The sequence below is a fragment of the Peromyscus leucopus genome, chromosome 9 (assembly GCF_004664715.2).
Source record: "Peromyscus leucopus breed LL Stock chromosome 9, UCI_PerLeu_2.1, whole genome shotgun sequence".
Taxonomy (NCBI): Eukaryota; Metazoa; Chordata; class Mammalia; order Rodentia; family Cricetidae; genus Peromyscus; species Peromyscus leucopus.
In genome coordinates this window covers 69,000,574-69,024,653 of record NC_051070.1, presented here as the reverse complement: position 1 = coordinate 69,024,653, position 24,080 = coordinate 69,000,574, and the positions used below count along the sequence as shown (strand labels likewise).

General features: G+C 41.2%; 1 protein-coding gene across 3 annotated transcripts in view; it reads left to right on the top strand.

Moving 5' to 3' along the window:
* The first annotated feature begins 1,258 nt into the window (after positions 1–1,258).
* The window catches only part of Rnf212b (ring finger protein 212B), a 41,938-nt gene continuing 19,116 nt past the window's right edge, over positions 1,259–24,080 (top strand). For 2 of the 3 annotated variants that reach the window (XM_037208533.1, XM_028892258.2), the window contains exons 1-7: positions 1,259–1,415; positions 3,727–3,827; positions 7,316–7,368; positions 7,557–7,631; positions 21,002–21,117; positions 22,263–22,323; positions 23,427–23,455. In XM_037208533.1, the coding sequence (XP_037064428.1) occupies positions 3,728–3,827; positions 7,316–7,368; positions 7,557–7,631; positions 21,002–21,117; positions 22,263–22,323; positions 23,427–23,455 (434 nt within the window). In that variant the 5' untranslated portion in view covers positions 1,259–1,415; position 3,727. The other variant, XM_037208532.1, reaches the window with a different exon arrangement.

Genomic DNA, 24,080 nt, shown 5'->3' with positions numbered 1-24,080 from the left:
TTCTCTGTATGTTTGTTGTTTGTTTTCAAGACAGGGTTTCTCTGTGTAGCACTGGCTGTCCAGGAACTCGCTGTGTAGACCAGGCTGGCCTCCAACTGATCAGCCTGCACCAAACCCCAAGCCCTCAGTGCTGAGATTAAAGTAGTGTACCATCACCACCTGGCTTCTGTATATTTATTGGTAGTTATCAATAACACATTTCTAAAATTACAGGCTCTCTCTTCTCTGTCTGTCTGTCTGTCTGTCTGTCTCTCTTTCTCTCTTTCTCTGAGACAGAGTTTCTCTGTATGGCTTTGGTGCCTTTCCTGGAACTTACTCTGTAGCCCAGGCTGACCTCAAACTCACAGAGATCCACCTGCCTCTGCCTCCCGTGCTGGGATTAAAAGCGTGTGCCACCGTTGCCTGGCAGTGCTCTATATTTTAACATTTAAGTGAGGCTAGTTTCCCACCACGTAGGACACTGAAAGCTTTTTCTAGGATATTTTTGTTTGCTTAGGTTTTTTCCTTTAATTTTTTTTGAAATATGGTTTTGCTGTAGCCCAGGATATTCTGAAACTTGCTATATAGAGTACACTGACCTAAAAACAAAACAAAAAACTGAAAACCATTGCAGTAGAAAAGTGTATTCTTTCCCTTTTTTTTGTCCAGTTTTTTCTTCTTTTCCTATCTCCGTTTGTCCCCCACTCTCTTTTTCTTTCTGGGGTAGGGCCTTGAGTGTCTCAGGCTGGAACTAGTCATGTAGCTGAGGATAACCCTGAGCTCTTGATCTTCCGGCCTCACCCTCCCAGGTGCAGGAATCACAGCCAGGCAGCCACGAAGCTGAGTTCAATTATTCAACCAAAGAAAGGTAAACTTTTTTCCGGAGAGCTGATTGTTCGGAGTTTATAGCCAATCCGCCTCTATTCATGTAACTTCTTAGTTTTTCTATTTCTGACGTATGCTGTACTTTTAAAGCACCCACTATTTTAATTTCATTTTAGATCATGTCAAAGCTTCCATGGCTTTGCGATCCCATTTTCTTTTGTTTTGGGGTGGTTTGTTGGGACATTCATGGGCTCATTTTCACCTCTGAGCGTCCACAGTCCACAGGACTACTTTGGAGCCCTCCTCGGCCTGGGTGCTTCTGCGGCTGCGAAGGAGGATGAGCGGCCCCGCCCTCACGTCTGGCCCCGCCCCGCGGCTGGCCCCGCCCCCGCCTCCGCGGCTGGCCCCGCCTCCGCCCCGCGGCTGGCCCCGCCCTCGCGGCTGGCCCCGCCCCCGCGGCGCGCTGGTTCGGTCTGGCGTGCGCCAGCTTGGCTGGCGGCTTCGCGCCTGGAGGCCGTGCGTGCCGGAAGGCGGCTGTTTGCTCTCCCGCCGTTTCCAGGGCCTCGTGAGAACCGGGTGGTCTGAGCTCTGAAGCGCGGGATCCCGAGCTGGTAGGGACGCGAGCGAGACAGGCGAGCTGGAGGCCGCGGCCTCCCTCGGGCCTCGGCCCCGGCCGGTCAGGGCCGCCCAGGACTCTTGTGAAGGCGGGACTGGAACCCGAGCCCTGGTGCTGTGCGAACGAACGGTTTAGTCAGGTTTATTATTGTTGTTATTTTTGTTTGTTTGTTTAAGACAGGTTCGCCCTACCTAGCCCCGGCTCTCCAGGACCTCGCTGTGTAGACCAGGCTGGCCCCGAATTCACAGCGGCCCTGCCTGCCTCTGCCTCTTGAATCCTGGGGTTCAGGCATGTGCCATGTCAACTCACCCTACTGTTTAGTAAATTAAAGAAGGTTGTGCATTTACTGGGGAGGGGGCGTGGGGGGCGTGCCCATGTGAATAACGAGTGGGGGGACAGAAGGCAGCCTGTGGGGGGTCTGTTCAACCTGTGGGTCCCAGGTACCGAACTCACGTGACCAGGATTAACACCAAGCACCATCACCCGCCTGCCCTCAGCAGTTTTTAATTTTTTTCTGTCATAAATCTTAAGTGGAGGATTTTTTTTTTTTTTAAACTGAGACAGGGTCTCACTGTGTAACTGGCCTTGAACCTACAGAGGTCGGCTTGCTTCTGCCTCCTGAGTTCTGGGACTCAAGGTGTGTGTCACCTCGCTGGGTAACTGACAGAATTTTTAAGGTGCGAAGTATCCCCCATTCACTTAGTCAACTTCTCCGTAACCTGGAACTCTAAAGATGAAGAATTGTTGAGAGAAAAGGATTGTGGTAGGGAAATAGTAACTTGTTTTATTTTTCCAATTTAAAGAATGAAATTAATAAATCTTATAAAATAGCATATTCATAGTCAACATATTTTGTGTTGTTTATAGTTCACCGCTTTATTTTTCAAATGTCAGTTTCTTCATTTAAAAAAAATCCTACAGCCTAGTCTGTAAAGTGAGTTCCAGAACAGCCAGGGCTACACAAGAGAAACACTATCTTGAAAAACAAATAAAGCCCACAAAGTGGGCTAACACGATGCTCAGGGGGTAAAGGTGGTTGCCATTTCTGTGGAACTCAAGATCCCCAGAATCAACTTGATAGAAGGAGAAAACCAACCCCCAAAAGTTGTCCTAGAACCTCCACACTTGCCTGTGGCACATGTTTGCTCCACCCACCAAATACTCTTTTTTTGAAATCCCACATAATCATTCATTTGGTTATATACTTAAGTCATAAAAAAAAATAGCTGTTGCTGCTGGGCCTTTAATCCTAGTGCTCAGGAGACAGAGGCAGGCAGATCTGAGTTTGAGGCCAGCCTGGTCTATAGAGTTCTAGGACAGCCAGAACTACACAGAGAAAGCCTGTCTTGAAAAACAAAACAAAGATTGCTGTTGTCAGAAAAAAAAAAAAAAAAAAACAGAATCATACCATACAAATTATGGTACAATTACCATGTGAACCCAAGGGCTCTAAAATGTAAGAACATAAATTTTCCACAGAATCAGGACACTTGAGTTCTAATCCCAGGATTGCCAGTAAAGATGGAACTTTGGACAAGTTTGCTAGTTAGAGTTAAATTCAATGTATGTCTTCTGAAAAAGAAAAAAAAAAAAAAAAGATGAATCTGGTCAAAACATGACTTTATACCTTCCAGACCTGTGGCTGGGTTTCTGTGGAGTAGAAGGTGTGTGTGTAAACCGAGACTATTATCACTCAACTGTTTGTTTCCCTTGTATAAAAGGTGTCCAAGTAACTAATGTGTGATCTCTGATCCACTAATCTCTGCTGGCTCCTTTCTCTGCCCTATTACAGGAAACCTGTAAAATAAAGATGTGGGCTGGGCCTGGGGCTCAGTGGTAAAGTACTTGTTTAATGTTTACAAGGCTCCAGGTTTGATTCACAGCGCCACACAAATATGGTGGCATGTTTTCATTTTTAAAGATTGTTTTTCTAGTTACAAATTAGAATATGAGTTAAGCTAGAAAATGTAGAAAACAAAAATGAGAGTAAAGGCAGACACATAAATACAAATACAACCTTACCACTCCACGAAAAGAAAAGCCTGGTTTCTGTCTTCCTATGTCTTTTTATTTTTACACACATAAACACACATGCATGCACGTGAATGTTTGATGACATCTAGTGACTGTAGTTTGCTGACTTTTTTCCTTGTGTTATATGTATATCCCTACAGACAAATAGAATGCCCACAGATTTGTTCCCACATCCATTACTATCAAAAGTTAAGCAAACAGTGTTATGTCAATTTTGGAACAGCTATAATTATATTATGCTCCACATTCTTCGTATTCTTTCTCTGCTCCAGAATGGATTGGTTTCATTGCAACCAGTGTTTCCGAAAGGACGGGGCCCATTTCTTTGTCACCAGTTGTGGCCATATTTTCTGTAAAAACTGTATGACTCTGGGTGAGTGGCTTCAATTTATCCCAAAAATTTTTAACTTAGATATAATAGGTAGCCATTTCTCTTGTGTGATGTAGAATAAAAATCACTTGGTAGGCATCAGTGATAATGTGGATACTATGGGCAGCTGCCCATTTTGGAAATTAAAAGAATCCATTGGTAAAAGAGAGAAGCTAAGCAATTTAGCAAATGTGTTACTCTTCAGTGTTTTGAGTTGTGTCAGGAAAAGCCATAATGAAGGGAGAATTATGTTAATATCTTAGAGTTTAATAAGCAATTTACTATGCATTTCTTTATTTGGCAGTGCTGAGTATAGAACCTAGGGCTTTGCACATGCTGGGCAAATGCTCTACCAGGGAGCTACATTCCAGGCCCTATACAATTTAAAGAATTAAATTACAATGTCTATTTTCAATAAACAAATTTTTAAAATAGTTTTTGTTTTTCCTGTTTTTTTTTTTTTAAGATTTATTTATTTATTATGTATACAGTGTTCTGTCTGCACTTATGACTGCTGGCCAGAAGAGGGCACCAGATCTCATTACAGATGTTTGTGAGCCACCATGTGGTTGCTGCTCTGGAATAGCCGTCAGTGCTCTTAACCTCTGAGCCACCTCTCCAGCCCCTTCCTGTTGTTTTTGAGGCAAAAATCTTACTATCTAGCCTTGACTGTCCTTGAATTCACAATCTTCCTGCCTCAACCTCCCATAAATCTGGGATTTCAGATATGTATCATCATACCCAGCCACCAGTACCAGTTTTATGTAATCTTCACCACAGTCCTTGGTAGTAATTACTGGTAGCACTGTTTTACAAATGAGGAAATTATCTCAGAGAGTAAATGATTGCCAACTTCTTGCAACGCAAGTTTTAGAAAGGAAACTTAAAGACCATGTGGAGCATGGTGGCACAAGCCTTTTATTTATTTATTTATTTATTTATTTATTTATTTATTTATTTATTTATTTTGGTTTTTCAAGACAGGGTTTCTCTGTGTAGCTTTGCGCCTTTCCTGGAACTCGCTTTGGAGACCAGGCTGGCCTCGAACTCACAGAGATCCACCTGCCTCTGCCTCCCGAGTGCTGGGACCAAAGGCGTGCGCCACCACCGCCCGGCGGCACAAACCTTTTAATCCCAGCACTTGGGAGGCTAACTCAGGCAGATCTTTGAGTTTGAGGCCAGCCTGATTTAGTGAGGAGTTCCAGACCAGCCAGAGCTACAAAGGAAGACCCTGTGTTAAAGAAAAGAAACTTGTTTTGGAGTGTTGGGAAATGAACCCAGGGCCCCTGGAATGCTAGAGAAATACCCTGTAAAAATCACTGAGCTACACCACTAATCCTAACTATTTGTTTTATTAATGTGCAAACATTTAGGAGGTCTGGGTGAGCTCACATGGCAGTATATCACTATAGCTACTGGGAAGGCTCAGTCAAGAGAGGGTTGGTTACTTGACTACAGGAGTGAAAGGCCAGCCTGGGCAACATACAGATCCTATCTAAGACTAATAACAGTGACCAAAACTAAATTATCTAAATCCCAGAAGAGAGAATTCACCCTACTTAGGACAGGGTTGCTTTGATCAAGGAAAACAGAAGACATGCCGCTGCAGTAGGGTTTTGGACAACAAACTGGAGTTTGCTGAGTTTCACAAAGATCATTCAAATTTAAAACAGTGGGGTCTGGATAGATGGCTCAGTGGTTAAGAGCACTTGCTGCTCTTGCAGAGGACCTGGGTTTGGTTTTCAGTACCCACATGGTGCCACACAACCATCTGTAAGTCTAATTCTAGGGGATCTGATGCCCACTTGTGGCCTCTACACACCTCATGTGGCACACATAGATACATGCAGGCAAACACTCACGTATGTAAAATAAAAACACATAAAAAAATTGCAACAGTAGCATGTGTAATGACATGTCATTAAACTGCAGTGCAGATGCTTCCACAGAGTTGAGATTATACAGAGAAAGGCAAAAATGGTGAAAGATGAAGCTAAAGAGGTAGGCAGTGGAAAATGATAGAAATTTCTGTCCACCAGGGTAAAGATCCTGAACTTACCTTGCTGGTTCTAGAGAGCTGTAGAAGTTTGTTGTTTTTTGTTTTTTTAAGTAGAATGTTTTTCACTTGCTAACTTATACTGAGAACAACATGGAGGGCAGACTGGGAAAGAAACTTTATTCCCCAAGGAAAGACTAGTCAGATTAAATAGTATCTGGAGAACTTTTCCCCGTGTGACTCTCATGATCCTTTTGAGTTATCTGCTGATGCAATGAGACTTTTCACTATGGTGACAGCAGCTCACTTTGGAGTGGTTGTCTCTGAAGCATAAAGCCATGTAATGCTTTTTCCTGACATGGCATTTTTTTAATGGATGAACCCTAGGGTCTTATGCATGGTAAACAAGTACTCTGTCACTGAGCCTCATCCCCAGCCCTGTGGCATTTAATCATCACCACTACTAATACTGCTTTTTATAAGGAAAGCTTAGAAATTTTACACCTTGCTTCTTTCAGATTCAATATTTGAAAAGTAGGAGACCATCAAAGCAAGATCTAGGAATATTAGCAAGATGACAGCTGGGTGGGGTAACTCAGGAGCCAGCCTCTTACAGTGCCCAAGGTCAGGCAGAGAGGCTTAAAAAGAGTCATGCGCTGGAAAGGTGGCCCAGTGGTTAAGAGCACTGGCTGCTCTTCTAGAGGACCCAGGTCCAATTCCCAGCACCCACATGGAGACTCACAACTGTCTGTAACTCCAATTCCAGAGGATCTGACACCTCTGCTGGTTTCCTCAGGCACCATACATGCACACAGTACACAGGCATACATGAAGGCAAAACATTCATAAGTAAATCTTTTTTAGAAAGTCACCTAGAGTGAAAATCATTGGTACTGTTGTATTCATCCCAGAACACTTGCAAATGTATTCCAGTACTTCTGTTGGCACATAGATCCTACCAGTAAATGCTACTAGTCCCAATATTCAGAAGCTGAGACAGGAGGGTTGCTACAAGTTCCAGGCCAGCCTGGGCTACATTTACAAGACCTTGTCTCAAAAACAAAGAAAGGGGCCTGGAGAGGTGGCTCAGAGGTTAAAATCATTGGCTGCTCTTCCAGAGGTCCTGAGTTCAATTTCCAGCACCCACATGGTAGCTCACAACCATTTATAATGAGATCTGGTACCCTCTTCTGGCAGGCAGGGATATATGCAGGCAGAACACTATATATAATAAATAAATAAATAAATCTTTAAAAAAGAAAGAAAGAAAGGAAAGAAGAGAGAGATAAGCATAGTGCAAAGCCTCATACTTCAGCATATTTGTTTGGAAATACTGATTTAGAGAACAGAGATTAAGTTAATCTCTTAATGATAATCAAAATTTAGTTAAGAACCTATTTCTTTTCTTGCTAGCTTACTTGACAGTTATCACTTACTTTAGGAAAAATCTTACCTCCTGCCTTTGAGAACAAATATTTTTCCCCTTTTCTCTCAGAAAAATGTGCTGTGTGTGGAAGTCATTGCAAGCACCTGGCTCTTTCTGATAATGTAAGTTTTTACCCTCGTCACAAACTGCCTCATCCAGTCCCTGGACAGTAAGTAGGAAGTATATACACAGATGAGAAACAAATTTGAAGATAGCAGTTGTAAAAAATAGAGTTATTTTATTCTGTTGTCAGTATCTTCTTTCATTTTTGTTGTGAATATTCTCACTGTGTGTCTTACTCTCTTCATAGTTAAAGCCTCAAGAGAAGAAGTTCTTCAAAAGTCCTATAGAGACAGCTTTGCAGTGTTTTAGTCACATCTCTCAGGTAGGAGAACCAAGATGAAGAAAAGTTCTTCCTGCTGTAAGCTCAAGGCCACCTAGGCCAAGTAGTGAGTGCAACTGGGTACGGAGAATTCCTGTTGTTTTCTCTATGTAGTCCTGGCTGTCCTGGAACTCATTCTGTAGACCAGGCTGGCCTTGAATTTAGAGATCTACCTGCCTCTGCCTCTGCTGGGATTACCACCACCACCACCACCACCACCACCACCACCCCCTGACAAGGGGTTACTCTTTAAAATGTCTTTGTACACAGTGGAAAGAAATTGCTGTCTTTATTTTCTTCCCTGATACAAATCTCTACCAGTTAACTTTTTACTAACCAAGAATCTATGGTATGCTGTCAAAAACCACAATCTAGTTGAATCTTGCTTTGTAGTTCCTACTTCTAATAACCAGTTCCTGTGACTAAAAAGTGTCCTAAGGGACTTATCATCTTTCTCTGCAGATACATTTTCTTTTCTTTTTTTTTAAAGGAGGTGGGTGGGCATGGTGGTACATGACTTTATTTTTTTATTTTTATTTATTTTTTCTAGAACTAGGGACCAAACCCAGGGCCTTGCGCTTGCTAGGCAAGGCTCTATCACTGAACTAAATCCTCAACCCCAATACATTTTCTTAAAAATTGCATATGTAGCCCTGCAAAGACTGACTTGATAATTTCACTTATGACCTTTGCTTATAGATGTCTTTTTCTTTTCATTTTCATTTTTTTTTTTTCTTTTTTGGTTTTTCGAGACAGGGTTTCTCTGCGTAGCTTTGCACCTTTCCTGGAGCTCACTTGGCAGCTCAGGCTGGCCTTGAACTCACAGAGATCCGCCTGGCTCTGCCTCCCGAGTGCTGGGATTAAAGGCGTGCGCCACCACCGCCCGGCTTTTTTTTCTTTTCATTTTTCAGTAACCTTTGCAATAATATTTAACTTTATTTGGAGTTAACAACTAATTGCTTGAATGTTAGGAAATATTTGTCTCTTCCTGATGCTTTATATGTTGGTAAATGATTGACATGATCAGGAATAGTTGAATATAGCAGAAGTTAGAAAAAAGGCAGTGTAATTATTTGAGAGAGTTCACAAGTTATGAAGACTTGGCTTTTTTAAGATTCCACTCTCTAGTGCTTTGCTGAGATGATTTTTTTAGCATTATGGGATACTTCTCTTGGCATGCTTCTTTAGACTTTATCAGGCTGGAGAGATGGCCAAGAAGACAGCCTGAGTTCAATCTCTGGAACACACTTGATGGAAGGATTACACTGCCTCACAAAAGTTGTTCTCTTACCTCTGTGTGCATGCATGCATGCATGCGTACTTGTCCACACACCATAAATATGTAATTAAAAAAGATTTTATCACTTCCTTATTGTTATTGTGCTGGTTATTAGACCCCAGGCCTCTGCATGCTTGGCAAGTGCTCTACCACCATTGTCTTTTTTTATTTGACTGTTGTCTTCAATGAATAGCCTTTGTCTCTCTGCCTCTCTCTCTCTCTCTCTCTCTGTGTGTGTGTGTGTGTGTGTGTGTGTGTGTGTGTGTGTGTGTGTGTGTGTGTATTAGTGGAGGGGATCATTTCATACCACAACAAGAATGTGGGACAACTTGCAGGCGTCATTTCTCCACTCTTTCTACTACTTGGGTGCTGGGGATCAAATTCCTGTCATCAGGTTTAATGGCCAGTGCCTTTTCCTACTGAGTCATCTCTATAGCAGGAAGGCAAGGTCTCTTTGTGTTCCAGAACTCACTACGTATGTATGAGGATGACCTTATATTTCTGCCCCTCCTTCCTCTACCTGAATGCCGAGAATACAGTAACATGTTACCACTCTAGATGTTCATGTGCTGGGGATAGAACCCAGGGCCTTATACTCTCTACTGACTGAGCTCCAGCCCCAGCATAACCCCCCCCACACACACACACCTTTTTTTTTTTTTTTTTTTTTTTAAAGAAAGAACCTCACTTTGTAGGCTACTAGCCTTGAATGCATGATCCTCTTGCCTCTACCTCCTGAGTGCTGGGATTACAAGCATGTACCAAAAACCACACTTGGCTTTGATATTCTTTTCCTTATTCTTTTGTGTGGTGTGTTGTTAGGAGTTGAACCCACAGTCCCACATATACCAGGCAATGCTCTCTACCAGTATCAGTTCTTATTCTTAAGAGAATACAGGTTTTGCCGGGCGGTGGTGGCGCACGCCTTTAATCCCAGCACTCGGGAGGCAGAGCCAGGCGGATCTTTGTGAGTTCGAGGCCAGCCTGGTCTCCAAAGCGAGTTCCAGGAAAGGCGCAAAGCTACACAGAGAAACCTTGTCTCGAAAAACCAAAAAAAAAAAAAAAAAAAAAAAAAAAGAGAGAGAATACAGGTTTTTTTCTTTTTTCTTTTTTGAGACAGGCCTCATCATAGCCCAGGCTGACTTTGAACTTCCTACATAGCCAAGGATGACTTGAACTCATGATTATTCTTCCTGCATTTCCAAAGTGTTAGGATCACAGGCAAGGCCCACCACAACCAGCTTGAGTATACCTTTTCTAAACATGAAAGTTATCATCAGTGTTTGCCCAGTCCCCCAGTGTTAACTCTGGAAATAGAGTAAACAGAACTAAAGCTTTGGCTGTGTGCTGTCTTAGTCACTTGGATGAGCCATTATATTTGAGATACTACATTTAATGTTGTGAGTAGATGAAATCCAGCTGAGACTCAAGTAGAAATGTAAGAGGTCACATGAACAAGAGAAAGAGCAGACCTTTGGTTAATATTTACCAACTAGTTAATATTAGTTAAAATTTGTTAGTCTGATTTAGCTGCTAAGCATGGGACCAATTATACATGGTCAAATAATCAAGGTAAAATAAATAGACAGGATCAGTTAATCATCACTTTAGTGAAGGGTTGGTTTGGTGAAGTCAGCAGTCTGGAAATGTATTTTCCTGTGAAGTTGAATAACTGTGTCACTCAAGCTTCTGCTTAGTTTATTTCTCCAGAAGGATCTTCCTGGCATCTCCTTTCCCCCAAACCTCCAAACTCCACCCAGCATCTTAGAAGCAGCTCCAGCACCCTCTGTTTCTTATGTTATTCTCATCATAGTTCCTGTCTGTACCATTGTCTTGTGTATTTGTTTATTATCTGAATCCTTCACTGAATATAGCTCTATGAGTACAGACATTTGGTCAGTTTTGTTTGTTGTTCTCTCTGAATAGTTTCTAATATGGAATGAACATCCAAAACATTGTCCTTAATGAACGAATGGACTGTTGCTCTAAATGTCCATTTCTGTTCTCTGTAATGACCCAACAAGGACATTTTTCCTGCTCTGTGCTAGTTGTTGATAAAACAGCCTGTTTTGAATGCTTGACTCTCCTCTAAACCTTTCAAGGGAATTGAAGAGTCTGTAAGCACCAGTGAGTTTACTTCTGTGCCTAGACCATAGACCCACCTTTATCCACAACTAGGCACTTTCAAATGCATGCAGTAATTGTTCCTTCTCTAGTAAGCCTTCATGGTTTCTGTAGCACAATTTTTATTTATTTATTTATTTTTATTTTTATTTATTTTTTTTTTTTTTTGGTTTTTCCGAGACAGGGTTTCTCTGTGTAGCTTGCACCTTTCCTGGGACTCAGTTAGTAGCCCAGGCTGGCCTCGAACTCACAGAGATCCACCTGGCTCTGCTCCTGAGTGCTGGGATTAAAGGCGTGCACCACCACCACCAACCAACCACCACGCCGACGCTTGGCACAATTTGTCTTATCGTTTGTACCTACATTGCTTTTTGTTGTTGTTGTTTTTCGAGACATGGTTTTCTCTGTGTTGCTTTGGTGCCTGTCCTGGATCTCACTCTGTAGACCAGGCTGGCCTCGAACTCACAGAGATCCGCCTGCCTCTGAACTAATTGAAATTAAGTACAGAAACTAAACTTATGGCCAGTCCAGTTAACTTGGAAATGAGAACAACTAAAGGTTTTGCAAGATGACATAATTTAATAAAATGTTGTGATAGATGAAATCCAGCTGAGACTCAAGTAGAAATGTAAGAGGTCACATGAACAAGAGAAAGAGCAGACCTTTGGTTAATATTTAAACCCAAAGCTAGTTAATAATTAGTTAAGAAATTATGTATAGTCTGAATCTTAGCCTGCCTAAGCATGGGACCAATTATACATGGTCAAATAATCAAGGTAAAATAAATAGACAGGATCAGTTAATCATCACTTTAGTGAAGGGTTGGTTTGGTGAAGTCAGCAGTCTGGAAATGTATTTTCCTGTGAAGTTGAATAACTGTGTCACTCAAGCTTCTGCTTAGTTTATTTCTCCAGAAGGATCTTCCCTGGCATCTCCTTTCCCCCAAACCTCCCAAACCTCCCACCCAGCATCTTAGAAGCAGCTCCAGCACCCTCTGTTTCTTATGTTATTTCTCATCATAGTTCCTGTCTGTACCATTGTCTTGTGTATTTGTTTATTATCTGAATCCTTCACTGAATATAGCTCTATGAGTACAGACATTTGGTCAGTTTTGTTTGTTGTTCTCTCTGAATAGTTTCTAATATGGAATGAACATCCAAAACATTGTCCTTAAATGAACGAATGGACTGTTGCTCTAAATGTCCATTTCTGTTCTCTGTAATGACCCAACAAGGACATTTTTCCTGCTCTGTGCTAGTTGTTGATAAAACAGCCTGTTTTGAATGCTTGACTCTCCTCTAAACCTTTCAAGGGAATTGAAGAGTCTGTAAGCACCAGTGAGTTTACTTCTGTGCCTAGACCATAGACCCCCACCTTTATCCACAACTAGGCACCTTTCAAATGCATGCAGTATTGTTCCTTCTCTAGTAAAGCCTTCCATGGTTTCTGTAGCACAATTTTTATTTATTTATTTATTTTTATTTTTATTTATTTTTTTTTTTTTGGTTTTTCGAGACAGGGTTTCTCTGTGTAGCTTGCACCTTTCCTGGGACTCAGTTAGTAGCCCAGGCTGGCCTCGAACTCACAGAGATCCACCTGGCTCTGCCTCCTGAGTGCTGGGATTAAAGGCGTGCACCACCACCACCACCACCACCACCACCGCCGACGCTTGGCCACAATTTTGTCTTATCGTTTGTACCCTACATTGCTTTTTGTTGTTGTTGTTTTCGAGACATGGTTTCTCTGTGTTGCTTTGGTGCCTGTCCTGGATCTCACTCTGTAGACCAGGCTGGCCTCGAACTCACAGAGATCCGCCTGCCTCTGCCTCCCAAGTGCTGGGATTAAAGGCTTGCGCCACCACCGCCCGGCGACATTTACTTTTCTTTTAAGTGAAGTTACACCATTGGAGTGTTTTGCACAAGGAAATGACATTTTATGCTGCATAATTTTAAAGAGAATGTGGCTGTTGAGTGACTAGGCCATAAATAGGATAAGAGTAGAGGCAGGAGACCAATCAGAAGGGAAAATTCTAAGCAGACTGTTTGCACTGAATCAGTGGTGGCAGCAGAAAGGTAAAAAGGCAGGGAGGTTATAGCTCAATGACAGAGGCCTTTCCCAGCAAGCAGAAAGGCCTGGGGTTGATTCTCAGGCAACACACACACGCACACACACACACACACACACACACACACACACACACACACACCACGAGAGAAGGTCATTATTTCTATTTTGTGTTCTGAAAGCTCAAGGACAATTTTATTAATGTTTAAGAAAAAACAGAGTACAGGTTAGGTAAAAATACCAGCAGCTGCCAGGAGAAGGTAGAGAAAAAGTAATGGCTTTTGAGTTAGGCATTAGAAATAGACAGCTTATTTTTAAAATGGGAGGGGCTGGAGAGATGGCTCAGTGACTAAGAACACTTATTCTTGCAGAAGATCTAGGTTCAGTTCCCAGCACCCACACGGTGGCTCACAACCATCCGTAACTCCAGCTCCAGGGGTTCAAACCCACTCTTTTGACCTCACAGGCATATACATAGCACACATATATTCAGGCAAAACACTTACACACAAATAATAAATGAGTAAGTAAATAAATAAATAAATAGGAAGGGTTGGAGAGATGACTCAGTGGTTAAGAGCACTGGCTGCTCTTCCAGAGGTCCTGAGTTCAGTTCTCAGCACCTACAGGGTGGCTCACAACCATCTGTAATGGGATCTAATTCCTTCTTCTGCCATGCAGGTGCACATGCAGATAGAGTACTCATACATAAAATGCATAAATAAATAAACCTGAAAAATAGTAACTAAACAAATAAATAAATGGGAAAGCACTCCCAGGAATGGAATTAGGCAAGAGAGCTAAGGAAAGCCCAAAAGATTGCTTTTTTGGGGGGAGAGACGGTTGGGGAAGAGAAGTTGTTTTTTGTTTTTTGTTTTTGTGGGTCTTTTGTGTGTGTGTGTGTGTGTGTGTGTGTGTGTTGTTGTTGTTGTTGTTGTTGTTTTATTTTGTTTTGTTTTGATTAAGACAGGTTCTTTCTACCTAGCTATGGCTGTCCTAGAACTCAATATGTAGGCCAGGGTATCTTTCAGCTCACAGAGATCCACCTTCTAAAGGTGTGCAACACTACCCCTGGAAAATAATTTAGTTTTTAAAGAGTGAAGAAGTGATGCTGCTGGTGCCAAGTGAGAAAAAGTTTTGCCTTGTTTTGATTGTTTCCTCAAAAATCTACAACCATTTCTTTCTGGCTGATTTTCTTCTTGATCTGCCAGGAAGATATGGGCACATTAGGTTTTAGGTGCTTCTCAGAAATCCAAGTGGAAAAGTCAAGAAGATTAAGCTCATTCTGGAGCTCAGGGCATAAGAAAAGAGTGAGATGTAAGTTCATATCCTGTTAGAAAATAATGTTTAAAGCCTATAGGGGTGAGTGAGGAGTGTGGTTCAGTGGTAAGATGTATACTCTCTTCAATGTTAGAATTCCAGAGCCATGTACCCATCCATGTTCAAGGCCCTGTGTCCATCCTACTTCCCTGACCCTAACATAAACACACAGAGCAAATAGATAAGATCATATAAAAGGAGTTCCTTCAATATTAGCAATTAGGTGGAGGAAGAGAAATTAGAAAAACTGCAGTCAGAAGTAAAACAAAAATATGTGGTGTCCCAGAAGTCAAGTCAAGAAAAAAAAGTGTTTCCAAAGGTAGATGTAGTCAGCTGAGCTGCTGAGAGATGAAGTCGTGAGTGAAAATGGAGGATGGCTGGCTTTAGCAATGAGAAGATTATTGCCATCTCTCAGAGTACATGGAGTCAAGTCTTAACACTGTATTGGACCTCATTGCTGGATATTTGTCTATCACATCTATTTCACCTTCTGAACTTTTCACAGCCTTCTGTGGTCTGGTTTCTAACTGTTGCATTAAAAATTGTCTCGCTAAGGGCATCAACATCCTCATCAAAATCAGTGGATAGTTTTTATTTCTATTCTAACTGATCTTTTAGCCACATCTGAAGTCTGAGTTCTCTACTTAAAAATGCTCTTTGGCTATCCTAACCAACTCTACTGTACCGTTTTGGGGTTCATCTTAATCTGTGCATCTCTTAAATAGTTATATTTCTCCAAATGCTGTCTTTCCTTGCTTTTTATCAGTGCCATAGATAATGCCTATAACTTCTGGCCTCCAGTATCTTTCTGTTTCTATCTTTTCTTCATATGGATGCCAGAAGAACCTTTCTAAATGGAAGTATGGTTATTATATTTGCTTATTTATTTATTGTGCTGGGAATCAAATCCTGGGCTTGGTGTATTATTGACAAGTACTCTACTGCTGACTTACGAATTATTTGTATAAATAATTTTTGCCTTTGGGCCTTTGTATATGCAGTTCCATCTATCTAGAACATTCTTGTCATTAAACATATACATGGATAAATATATACACTATACCTACACTGTATTGCATTATAAATTTTTGCTTTCTTCTCCATCTTCCCTTGAAGGCAATAATGCTATCAGAGCTATTAATTTTATGACTTATTAGCTCCTGACAAAGTATGAACAACACAGAAGGATTTAATAAATATCTTTAAGAAGAATCGTAGGGCACTACAGAGATGGCTCAGTGGTTAAGAGCACTGACTGCTCTTCCAGAGGACATGGGTTTGATTCCTAGCATGCTGGCTCACAGCCATCTGTAACTCTAGTTCAAGGGGATCTGATACCCTCTTCTGTCTGGTTTCCCCAGGTACTGAATGCACATGGTTCATAGACGAAACACATTCACATAAAATCAATCTTTTTTTGTTTTGTTTTGGTTTGGTTTGTCTTGGTTTTTCAAGACAGTGTTTCTCTGTGTAGCCCTGGCTGTCCTGTAACTTACTCTGTAGACGAGGCTGTCCTTGAACTCACAGAGATCCACCTGCTCTTGCTTCCCGAGTGCTGGGATTAAAGGTGTGCGCCACCACTGCCTGGCTGATAAAAATAAATCTTAAAAAAAAAAAAAAAAAGAAGGTAGGATTAGGGTCCCCATATTCCCTTAAGGGTTTACCTTCAGTGACATAACTTTTTCCAGTAGACTTCACTTCCTAAAACTTTACCATCTCCTACTATGCCACAGGCTGGTGACAAAGTCTTCAACATAAGAACCTTTAAAGTACATTTAGGATCCAAACCATGTCAGGTTTCATTCAAATCAGAGACAAAGACAAAATACATACTTCTACATACTGTGCAACAGATACATACTTCTACATACTGTGCAACAGCCCTCAATCAATCAGTAGTTTTGAAGGGCTGCAGAGGTGGCTCAGTGGTTAAGAGAGCAAGTTCTGCTCTTCCAGAAGACCTGAGTTTGCCTCCCAGCATCCACGTTGGGAGGCCTATAAACATCTGTAACTCTAGATCTTCTGGCTTCCATGGGCACCCCTAACCCCCCACCCACAAACACACACACATAAACAGAAATGATTTTTTAAGTTTTGAAACTATTTTTTATACCACTGGGAATTGAATTCAGGGCTTCACAGGAGGTAGGCAAACAGTCTCTACCTCTCAGCTACATCCCCAGCCTTTTAAATGTTATTTGATGAAAAATCTCATTAAGTTACCTCGACAAGTCTTCAAACTTGTGATTCTCTTGCCTCAGCCTCCTGAATACCTGAGATTATGAGTGTGCATGATCATGCCTAGCTTTAAAACGTTGTCATAGATAGCTTCAAATATATTAAAACCCAGAAAATATAGTGATATGTATAATATAATGAATTTCCATGTATTAGTCATCATATTTCAACACTTGTAAACTGATGGCCAAATTTTTCCCTTATCTTCTACTATCCCAACCAGATGATCCCAAGTCAGACATTTTATCATGTTAAATGTAAATATTTTCATGTTTATCACTTAAGGTAAGGATTCTTTTCTTAAATATTTCCTAATATTATCAAATAATTACTCAGTATTCACATTTCCTCAGTTATCTCATGTTCATTATCATGAAAGAAAGAAAGAAGAAACTTGAAGTCAGGTGGTGGTGGTGCCCGCCTTTAATACTAGCACTGGGGAAGCAGAGACAGGTAGATCTCTGTGGGTTAAAGGCCAGCTTAGCATATAACAAGTTTCAGGATAGCCAGGGATATGTAATAAGACCTAGTCTCAAAACAAAAGGAATTATGTTCTGTGTGTTAAATAAAATGTATAGATAGACTAGATAGGTTAGACTGAGCTGTCACAGTAGGCCCAACAGACCAAACCAAATAGACTTATTCATGCAGAAGTTCCATGCCACCAAGTCCAAACTAAGTTATCTGACTACCTGAGGAGGGTGGAGAGGGAAAAGAAAAGAGGAAGAATAGCCAACTCTAAACATGCCAGTTTTCTCTATCATGACCCCTTCTGCTTTTATCTTTATAAGGAAATTTACTTTGAAGTTACTAATATGAAGAGAGCATGGTATTATATACTTATGACTCCAAGACTTGGAAGACTGAGGCAATAGATCATGAATCTGAGGTCAGCTGGACTACACAGAAAGATCTTGTCTTTAAAAAATTTACTAGTCTGCTTTTTTCTGTTTCTGTTTTCTTCAGCCCTTTTTAGCCTCTAAAGCCAACTCTGCTCAGTTCTTCAGGATCCATCTGTTTTATAGAGAGATACTGCCTGCTTTAGCCATAGGGAATACCATGATCCCCAATGGATTCATGAAGCTGTAGATAGTACTAAAATTTATATGTGCTGTGCTTTCCCTCTGCACATGTAAACCTATAATAAAGCTGAGCTTGTAAATTAGGCACAGTAAAGAGATTCACAATGCAAACATTGAAGTGCTTCTTTTTCCTTCTTCACAGTTTCATGGTGTGCTGGCTTGTTTTATGTCAACTTGACACAAGCCAGACATCTGGGAAAAGGGAACTTCAATTAAGAAAGTGCCCTCACCAGATTTACCTGTGGTGCATTTTCTTGATTTATGGTGGATAAGAGAGACCAGCTCACTGTGGGTCGTGCACCCTGGGGTGGTGCCCTGGGTGCTGTAAGAAAGCAGGATGAGCAAGCCATGAGGAGCAAGCCAGTAAGCAGCCTCCTTCATGGCCTCTGTATCAGTTCCTGCCTCCAGGTTCCTGCCTTGTTTTAAGTTCCTGCCCTAACTTCATTTGATGATCAACAGTGATATGAAAATGTAAGCTAAGTAACTTACATCCCCAAGTTGTTTTTGGTCATGGTGTTTTATCACAACAGTAGAAACCCTAAGACATGGATAGATTTGTTGTTACCAAAATCTCCTATTAATTTATTTATTACATATACAGTATTCTATCTGCATATAGGCCTGCATGCCAAAAGAAAGCACCAGATCTCATTACAGATGGTTGTGAGCCACCATGTGGTTGCTGGGAATTGAACTCAGGACCCCTGGAAGAGCAACCAGTGCTACTTAACTGCTAAACTGCTTAACTGCTCCAGCCCTGTTCTTACCAAATCTTAACAACTTCCACTCATTATTTTTTGCCCTCTCCCTTAAGTCGAGAACTTTTACCTTTTCACTTAAAGGAAGCACTTCATGGCTTCCTGTTGGCATATCCAAATTGCCAGCATCATTTTAAGTACAGTAAGGGTTACTCAAACATAAGGACTACAAGGATTGATTGGAAAATATTTTAAACCAAACTGTACCTTGGGCAACTGAAACCCCAGAAAAGTAAAGCCTTCAGTAAGTACTGTTAAAAAAAAAAAAAAAAATTTACACTTTTTTTTCCCCCCCGAGACAGGGTTTCTCTGTGTAGCTTTGCGCCTTTCCTGGAACTCACTTGGTAGCCCAGGCTGGCCTCGAACTCACAGAGATCCACCTGGCTCTGCTTCCCAAGTGCTGGGATTAAAGGTGTGCGCCACCACAGCCGGCTTATACATTTTTTTTTTTTTATTTAAGGCAGGATCTCACTATGTAACTCTGGTTGGTCTGGAACTTGCTATGTAGACCAGGCTTGCCTTAAACTCACAGATCCACCTGCCTCTGCCCTCCCAAGTGTTGAGATTAAAGGTGTGCGCCATTATCACCCAGCTAAAGTTTTGTACATTTTAAAATTTTGTGTGAATGCAATATTGTGGCGGTTTGAATGAGAATAGCCCCCATGAGCTCATATATTTGTATACTTAGTCCTCAGTTGGTGTGCTGCTTGGATTGATTAGGAGGTGAGGCCATGTTAAAGTCTATGTGTCCTTGTTGGAGGAGATGTGTTACAGAGGGGTGGGCTTTGAGGCTCAAAAGCCCACACCAGGCCCAGTCCAGTGTCTGTTGTCTCTCTCTCTGTGCCTGCTACCTGTGAACCAGGATGTAAATACTCCGCTACTTCTCCAGCACCATGCCTGCCTGTTTGCCACCATGCTCCCTGCCATGATGGTCATGGACTAACCCTCTGAAACTGTAAGCAAGCCCCAATTCTACCTTTTATGAGTTGCCTTGGTCATGGTGTGTTTTCACAGCAATAGAACTGTAACTAAGGTGTGTGTCTGTCTGTGTCTGTGTCTGTCTGTCTGTCCACAAAGGTATGGACATGCCATACCACATGTGTGGAGGGCAGATGACTACTTGCAGGAGTCTCTTTTCCTTCTACCATGTGAGTCATCCAGGGTTGACAGCACCCACTGAAGCCATCTCACCAGTCTGGTCTACCTGTCCTCTTTATCACAGGCCTTGCTTTGCAGCCTACCAATGAAGCTCAGGCTGGCCTCAGACTTACAACTCCTACCTTAGCCTCACCAGAGTTAAAGTTGTAGGCATGAGCTACCAAATTCAGCTAAGATTTTCAATGCCTTGTCCTAACTAATTTCATCCCATGTTGATCCCACAGCTAGAACTAGAATGTTGGGGATATTGTGCCTTATTACATCTATTTATAGTAACTATTACTTCCAAACACTTTTCTCCCACCATCTCAGATAACTCTTAAGAGTCTAAGTGATTTTTTTCTGCTTCTGCTCTGTTCAGTTTTTCTAAAATTGATGTTTTATAAACAACAAATTAAATGAGGGAAAAAGTTTATGAGAAGAGTATTAATGCCTTGGGAAGCCCTTGATAAAGGGTTTCTAGTCTGAACAGTAGAAAACAGATGAGACAAAGAATTCTGCTGTGTATTCAAAATAAAACCTGACACAGCTAAAACACTTTGTAAATATTAACTCTTTATCTGATTCAACAACCCTATGATAGGTACATTAGTGTAGCAAATGGTAAAATAACACAAAAGATAGTTAGGTATCTATATCCAGAAATAAACCAGAAAATTTTAAAAATTCAGAAATAAATACTCACCTTTTATGCCCTTCCTCCTTGAGACAAGATGTCACAGCCCAGACCAGCTTCAAATTCATGATGTAGCCAGCCAAGGCTGACCTCCAACTCCTCATCCTTCTGCCTCCACCTCACCTCCCGAGTGCTGGGATGGGCGGGTGGCATCATACCTGGTCACATCTTCACCTGTTACTGAAACAGCACAAACATCCTCCAGTAGCATGGTCTTAAGTGTATTATGGAAAATACATTGTAGTAGCTAACAATGTGGGAACTAAGTTAATCAAGTAAGTAGGTAAGTTAGAACCAATTAGGAGCTTGAAAAGTACTCGTTTTTATTATGTATGCCATATTTAATTATTCCCCACTTTGAAATATTAGCATTTTGCAAAATGCTTTTGCCCAGTAACATTTTGGTTTTTTGTTTGTTTTGCTCAAGATAAGTGAATGTATATATAAAATGTCTACAATGCTAGAACATTGCTACTAAGATAAGCGATAGGAGAAAGCCAATGTCCTAAAATGGAAAGCTTTGGCTCTCCCTAGTGTTGAACTCTATAGTTTTGGGGAGTCACAAGATATGCTAAAGGGTCTAGGAAAAAAAGAGCAGTTCTAAACTTTGTTGTCAAAGGTAACAGGAAGGAGTTAATAAAAGTATATGCCAAAGACCGCTTTTTTCCTAGTAGGTATGGTGTTTCCAGAAGAAACAGACCGATCTTCTCATTGCCTTTTATAAGGACAGAATTGCAAAATTAGAAGCAGCTGTGAAGGAGGCCCAAGAAACAGTGGCTAGCCAGAGCAAGTAAGTGCCAAGTCAGGTCTCCAGCTAGCGCTTCCTTCCTTTAATAAAGCTGTAGTCATTTCTAGATGTAAGGACTGAATATTGCCCTATGTGTGCTCATGTTTGTCTTAAGAAAGTCAGGAACAGCTGGGTAGTGGTGGCGAATGCCTTTAATCCCAGCACTCAAGAGCCAGAAACAGGCAGATCTCTTTGAGTTCAAGGCCAGCCTGGTCTATAGAGCTAGTTCCAGGGCAGACAAAGAAACTCTTTGTTTCAAAAGACCAAAATAAAGGGGGGACTGGAGAGTGGTTCAGTGGTTAAGAGCACTGACTGCTCTTCCAGAGGACCTGGGTTCAATTCCCAGCACCCACATAATGGCTCACAACTGTCTGTAATTCCAGTTCCAGGAGACTCAACACCAATGCACATGAAATAAAAATTAATTAATTAAAAAACAGAACAAACAAAAAAAGTCAGGTACAAGATTTTTGGTTGTTCCCCTTGGTCTCTTTTAATTTTTTCTTTCTTCACTCCAAGGACCCTCTTCACTTTTTAGCTTTTCTTTTCTACTTAATTATGTCAAAAATTATTTCTTCAGTGAGGTCAGATATAGCTGACCCATACTGATAACACTGAGATATAACGTTTAATATGTTTCTTTGGAGGGGGTGTATTTTGGAAATCTGAAGCCAAAGACAGAATCCTTGTTGGAAACCTAAAATGTTTCTTTAATGCTTACTTATGCGTGTGTGTTGTCTGACCTCTACCTGCATGCCAGGTCAGAGGACAGTTTAAAAGAGTTAGTTTTCTCTTTCTACTCTGTGAGTTCAGGGGATTGAACTCAAGGCATCAGACGTGATAGCAAGGCCTTTCCCCACTGAGCCATCTTGAAGGCTCAGTTGTTGGAAACTTTAGACATCAACAGTCAAGAAGAAAAGGAATTCTATGTAAAAACCCTTCGAAGTCCTACCAAGTGACTGCTTATTTTGTTCACTTGTTTTCTTCATCAAAAACCCCTTCTACCTTCTCCCTGAACCACCAGATCCCTGATGGAAGTTCCTTGTATGTCTGCAAACACCTCTCAGTAAACATTACCTAAGATGTTGATAATAGTAATAATTTTTATCCTAGTGACCTGGACCTGATTGTTTCCATCTTTTGCCTAGAGAGCTATCAGTCTTGAGAAAGGAGAATGGAGAACTGAAGAAATTTCTAGCCATCCTAAAGGTGAATAAAATAGATTTTATTTACTTGTTTTGGTTTGGTGTTTCTAGGCATCAAACTCAGAGCCTTGCACATGCTAGATAAATGCTCTATTACTGAGCTGCATCCGCAGGGGTCTCCCTATATAGTTTAGGCTAGCCTTGAACTTACCATTGTATGTAGGCTGGCTTTGAACTCAGGGCCCTTCTGTCCCAATCTCCTGTGTGGGAAGACTACTGCCCATGCCAGTGTGCCCAGCTGAAGTAAATCCTCTTTACTATTATTTTACCCTCTCTACCTTGTCCATCTTTCTAGGTGGCTATATAGGACAGTGCTTCCCAGCAAGCTCATAATGCTTGTACAATAGGTACACTGTAGTAAATGAATAAGGGTACAGAAGACCTTGGAAGGGTGAGAGCATCATTATTTTTGACCCACTCTGAAATGTTAATGAGTCATGCTATCACTGATGGGAAGCTCTCATTAAAAAGCATATTTCAACTTAATATTTCTCTTGAAGTCCAAGATGCCTCAGTTGTTTGATATTTTTGTTTTGTTTTGTTTGGGATTGAGTCTAAAATACCCCAGGCTTTGGACTCTTAAAAAAAACCCACACTTGTATTTATTACTATTGTTGTTAGTGTGTGTACATCAACGTGTGTAAGACGTGTGGTGTGTATGTGATATGTAGTGTGTGTAGGTGCAGATGGTGGTCGGAGGGTAACTTTAGGGAGTCAGTTTTCTCTTTCCACCATGGGATAAGGGACCAAATGCAGACCAGGTTAGACAGCAGGCATTTTACCACTGAGCCATCTCATTGACCTGACTTTGAACTCTTTTATGTACTTAGGGCTAGCCTGGGACTCCTAAGCCTCCTGCCTCTATTTCCTTTGTGCTGAGATTACAGGTATGTGCCACATGCCTACCTCCCCAGTATATTCTTACGAAAAGAAACTAAATTTTTGTTCTCTCGAAGCTAATAATTTTTTAAGGAAACACTTTTTTGTCCTTCTGTTGGCAGCCTTAGCTAGGGGAGCTTGCAGGTAAATTATCTAACAATAAGACTGATATCCATTTATTAGAGCCTTTAACTGTAGCTTCCCTCACTTCTGTGTTCTCACCTACAGGGATCTCCCAGCTGCTACTACGGAAGCAGGTCGGTTTTTACCACACTAGCCCTCTACCTTGACATTTTCTGATTTGTTTTTCAAAACATTTTCAGTTGTACAATTGTATATGTATGTACAATGATGTGTGTTACATGTATACAGTGTGTAGTGATCAATTTAGGGTAACTAGAATTTCCCTCTTCCTAATTCTTTTTTATTTTATTTATTTATTTATTTGTTTGTTTGTTTATGTTTGGTTTTTTGAGACAGGGTTTCTCTGTGTAGCTTTGGTGCCTTTCCTGGAACTCTCTCTGTAGCCCAGGTTGGCCTCGAACTCACAGAGATCCGCCTGGCTCTGCCTCCTGAGTGCTGGGATTAAAGGTGTGCGCCACCACCACCCGGCCCTCTTCTTAATACTTAACCATTTTCTTATGTTGGGAAGCTTTTGGCTGGTTTTTCTTAACATCCAGTTGTGTGGGCTCCAAAATGTATAAAATGGTTGATGATTTTATCTTTTATTTTTCTAATTCTCTGACAGAAGTGAATCTTTTTTGTTTTATTTTTGTGGTACTTGGGACTAGGGTCTTTCGAGTACTTTACCACTGAGCTAATGTGCTCAAGAGCTCTCTCCTCCCCACTCTTTTTTATTTTATTTTTATTTTTTTGAGCTGA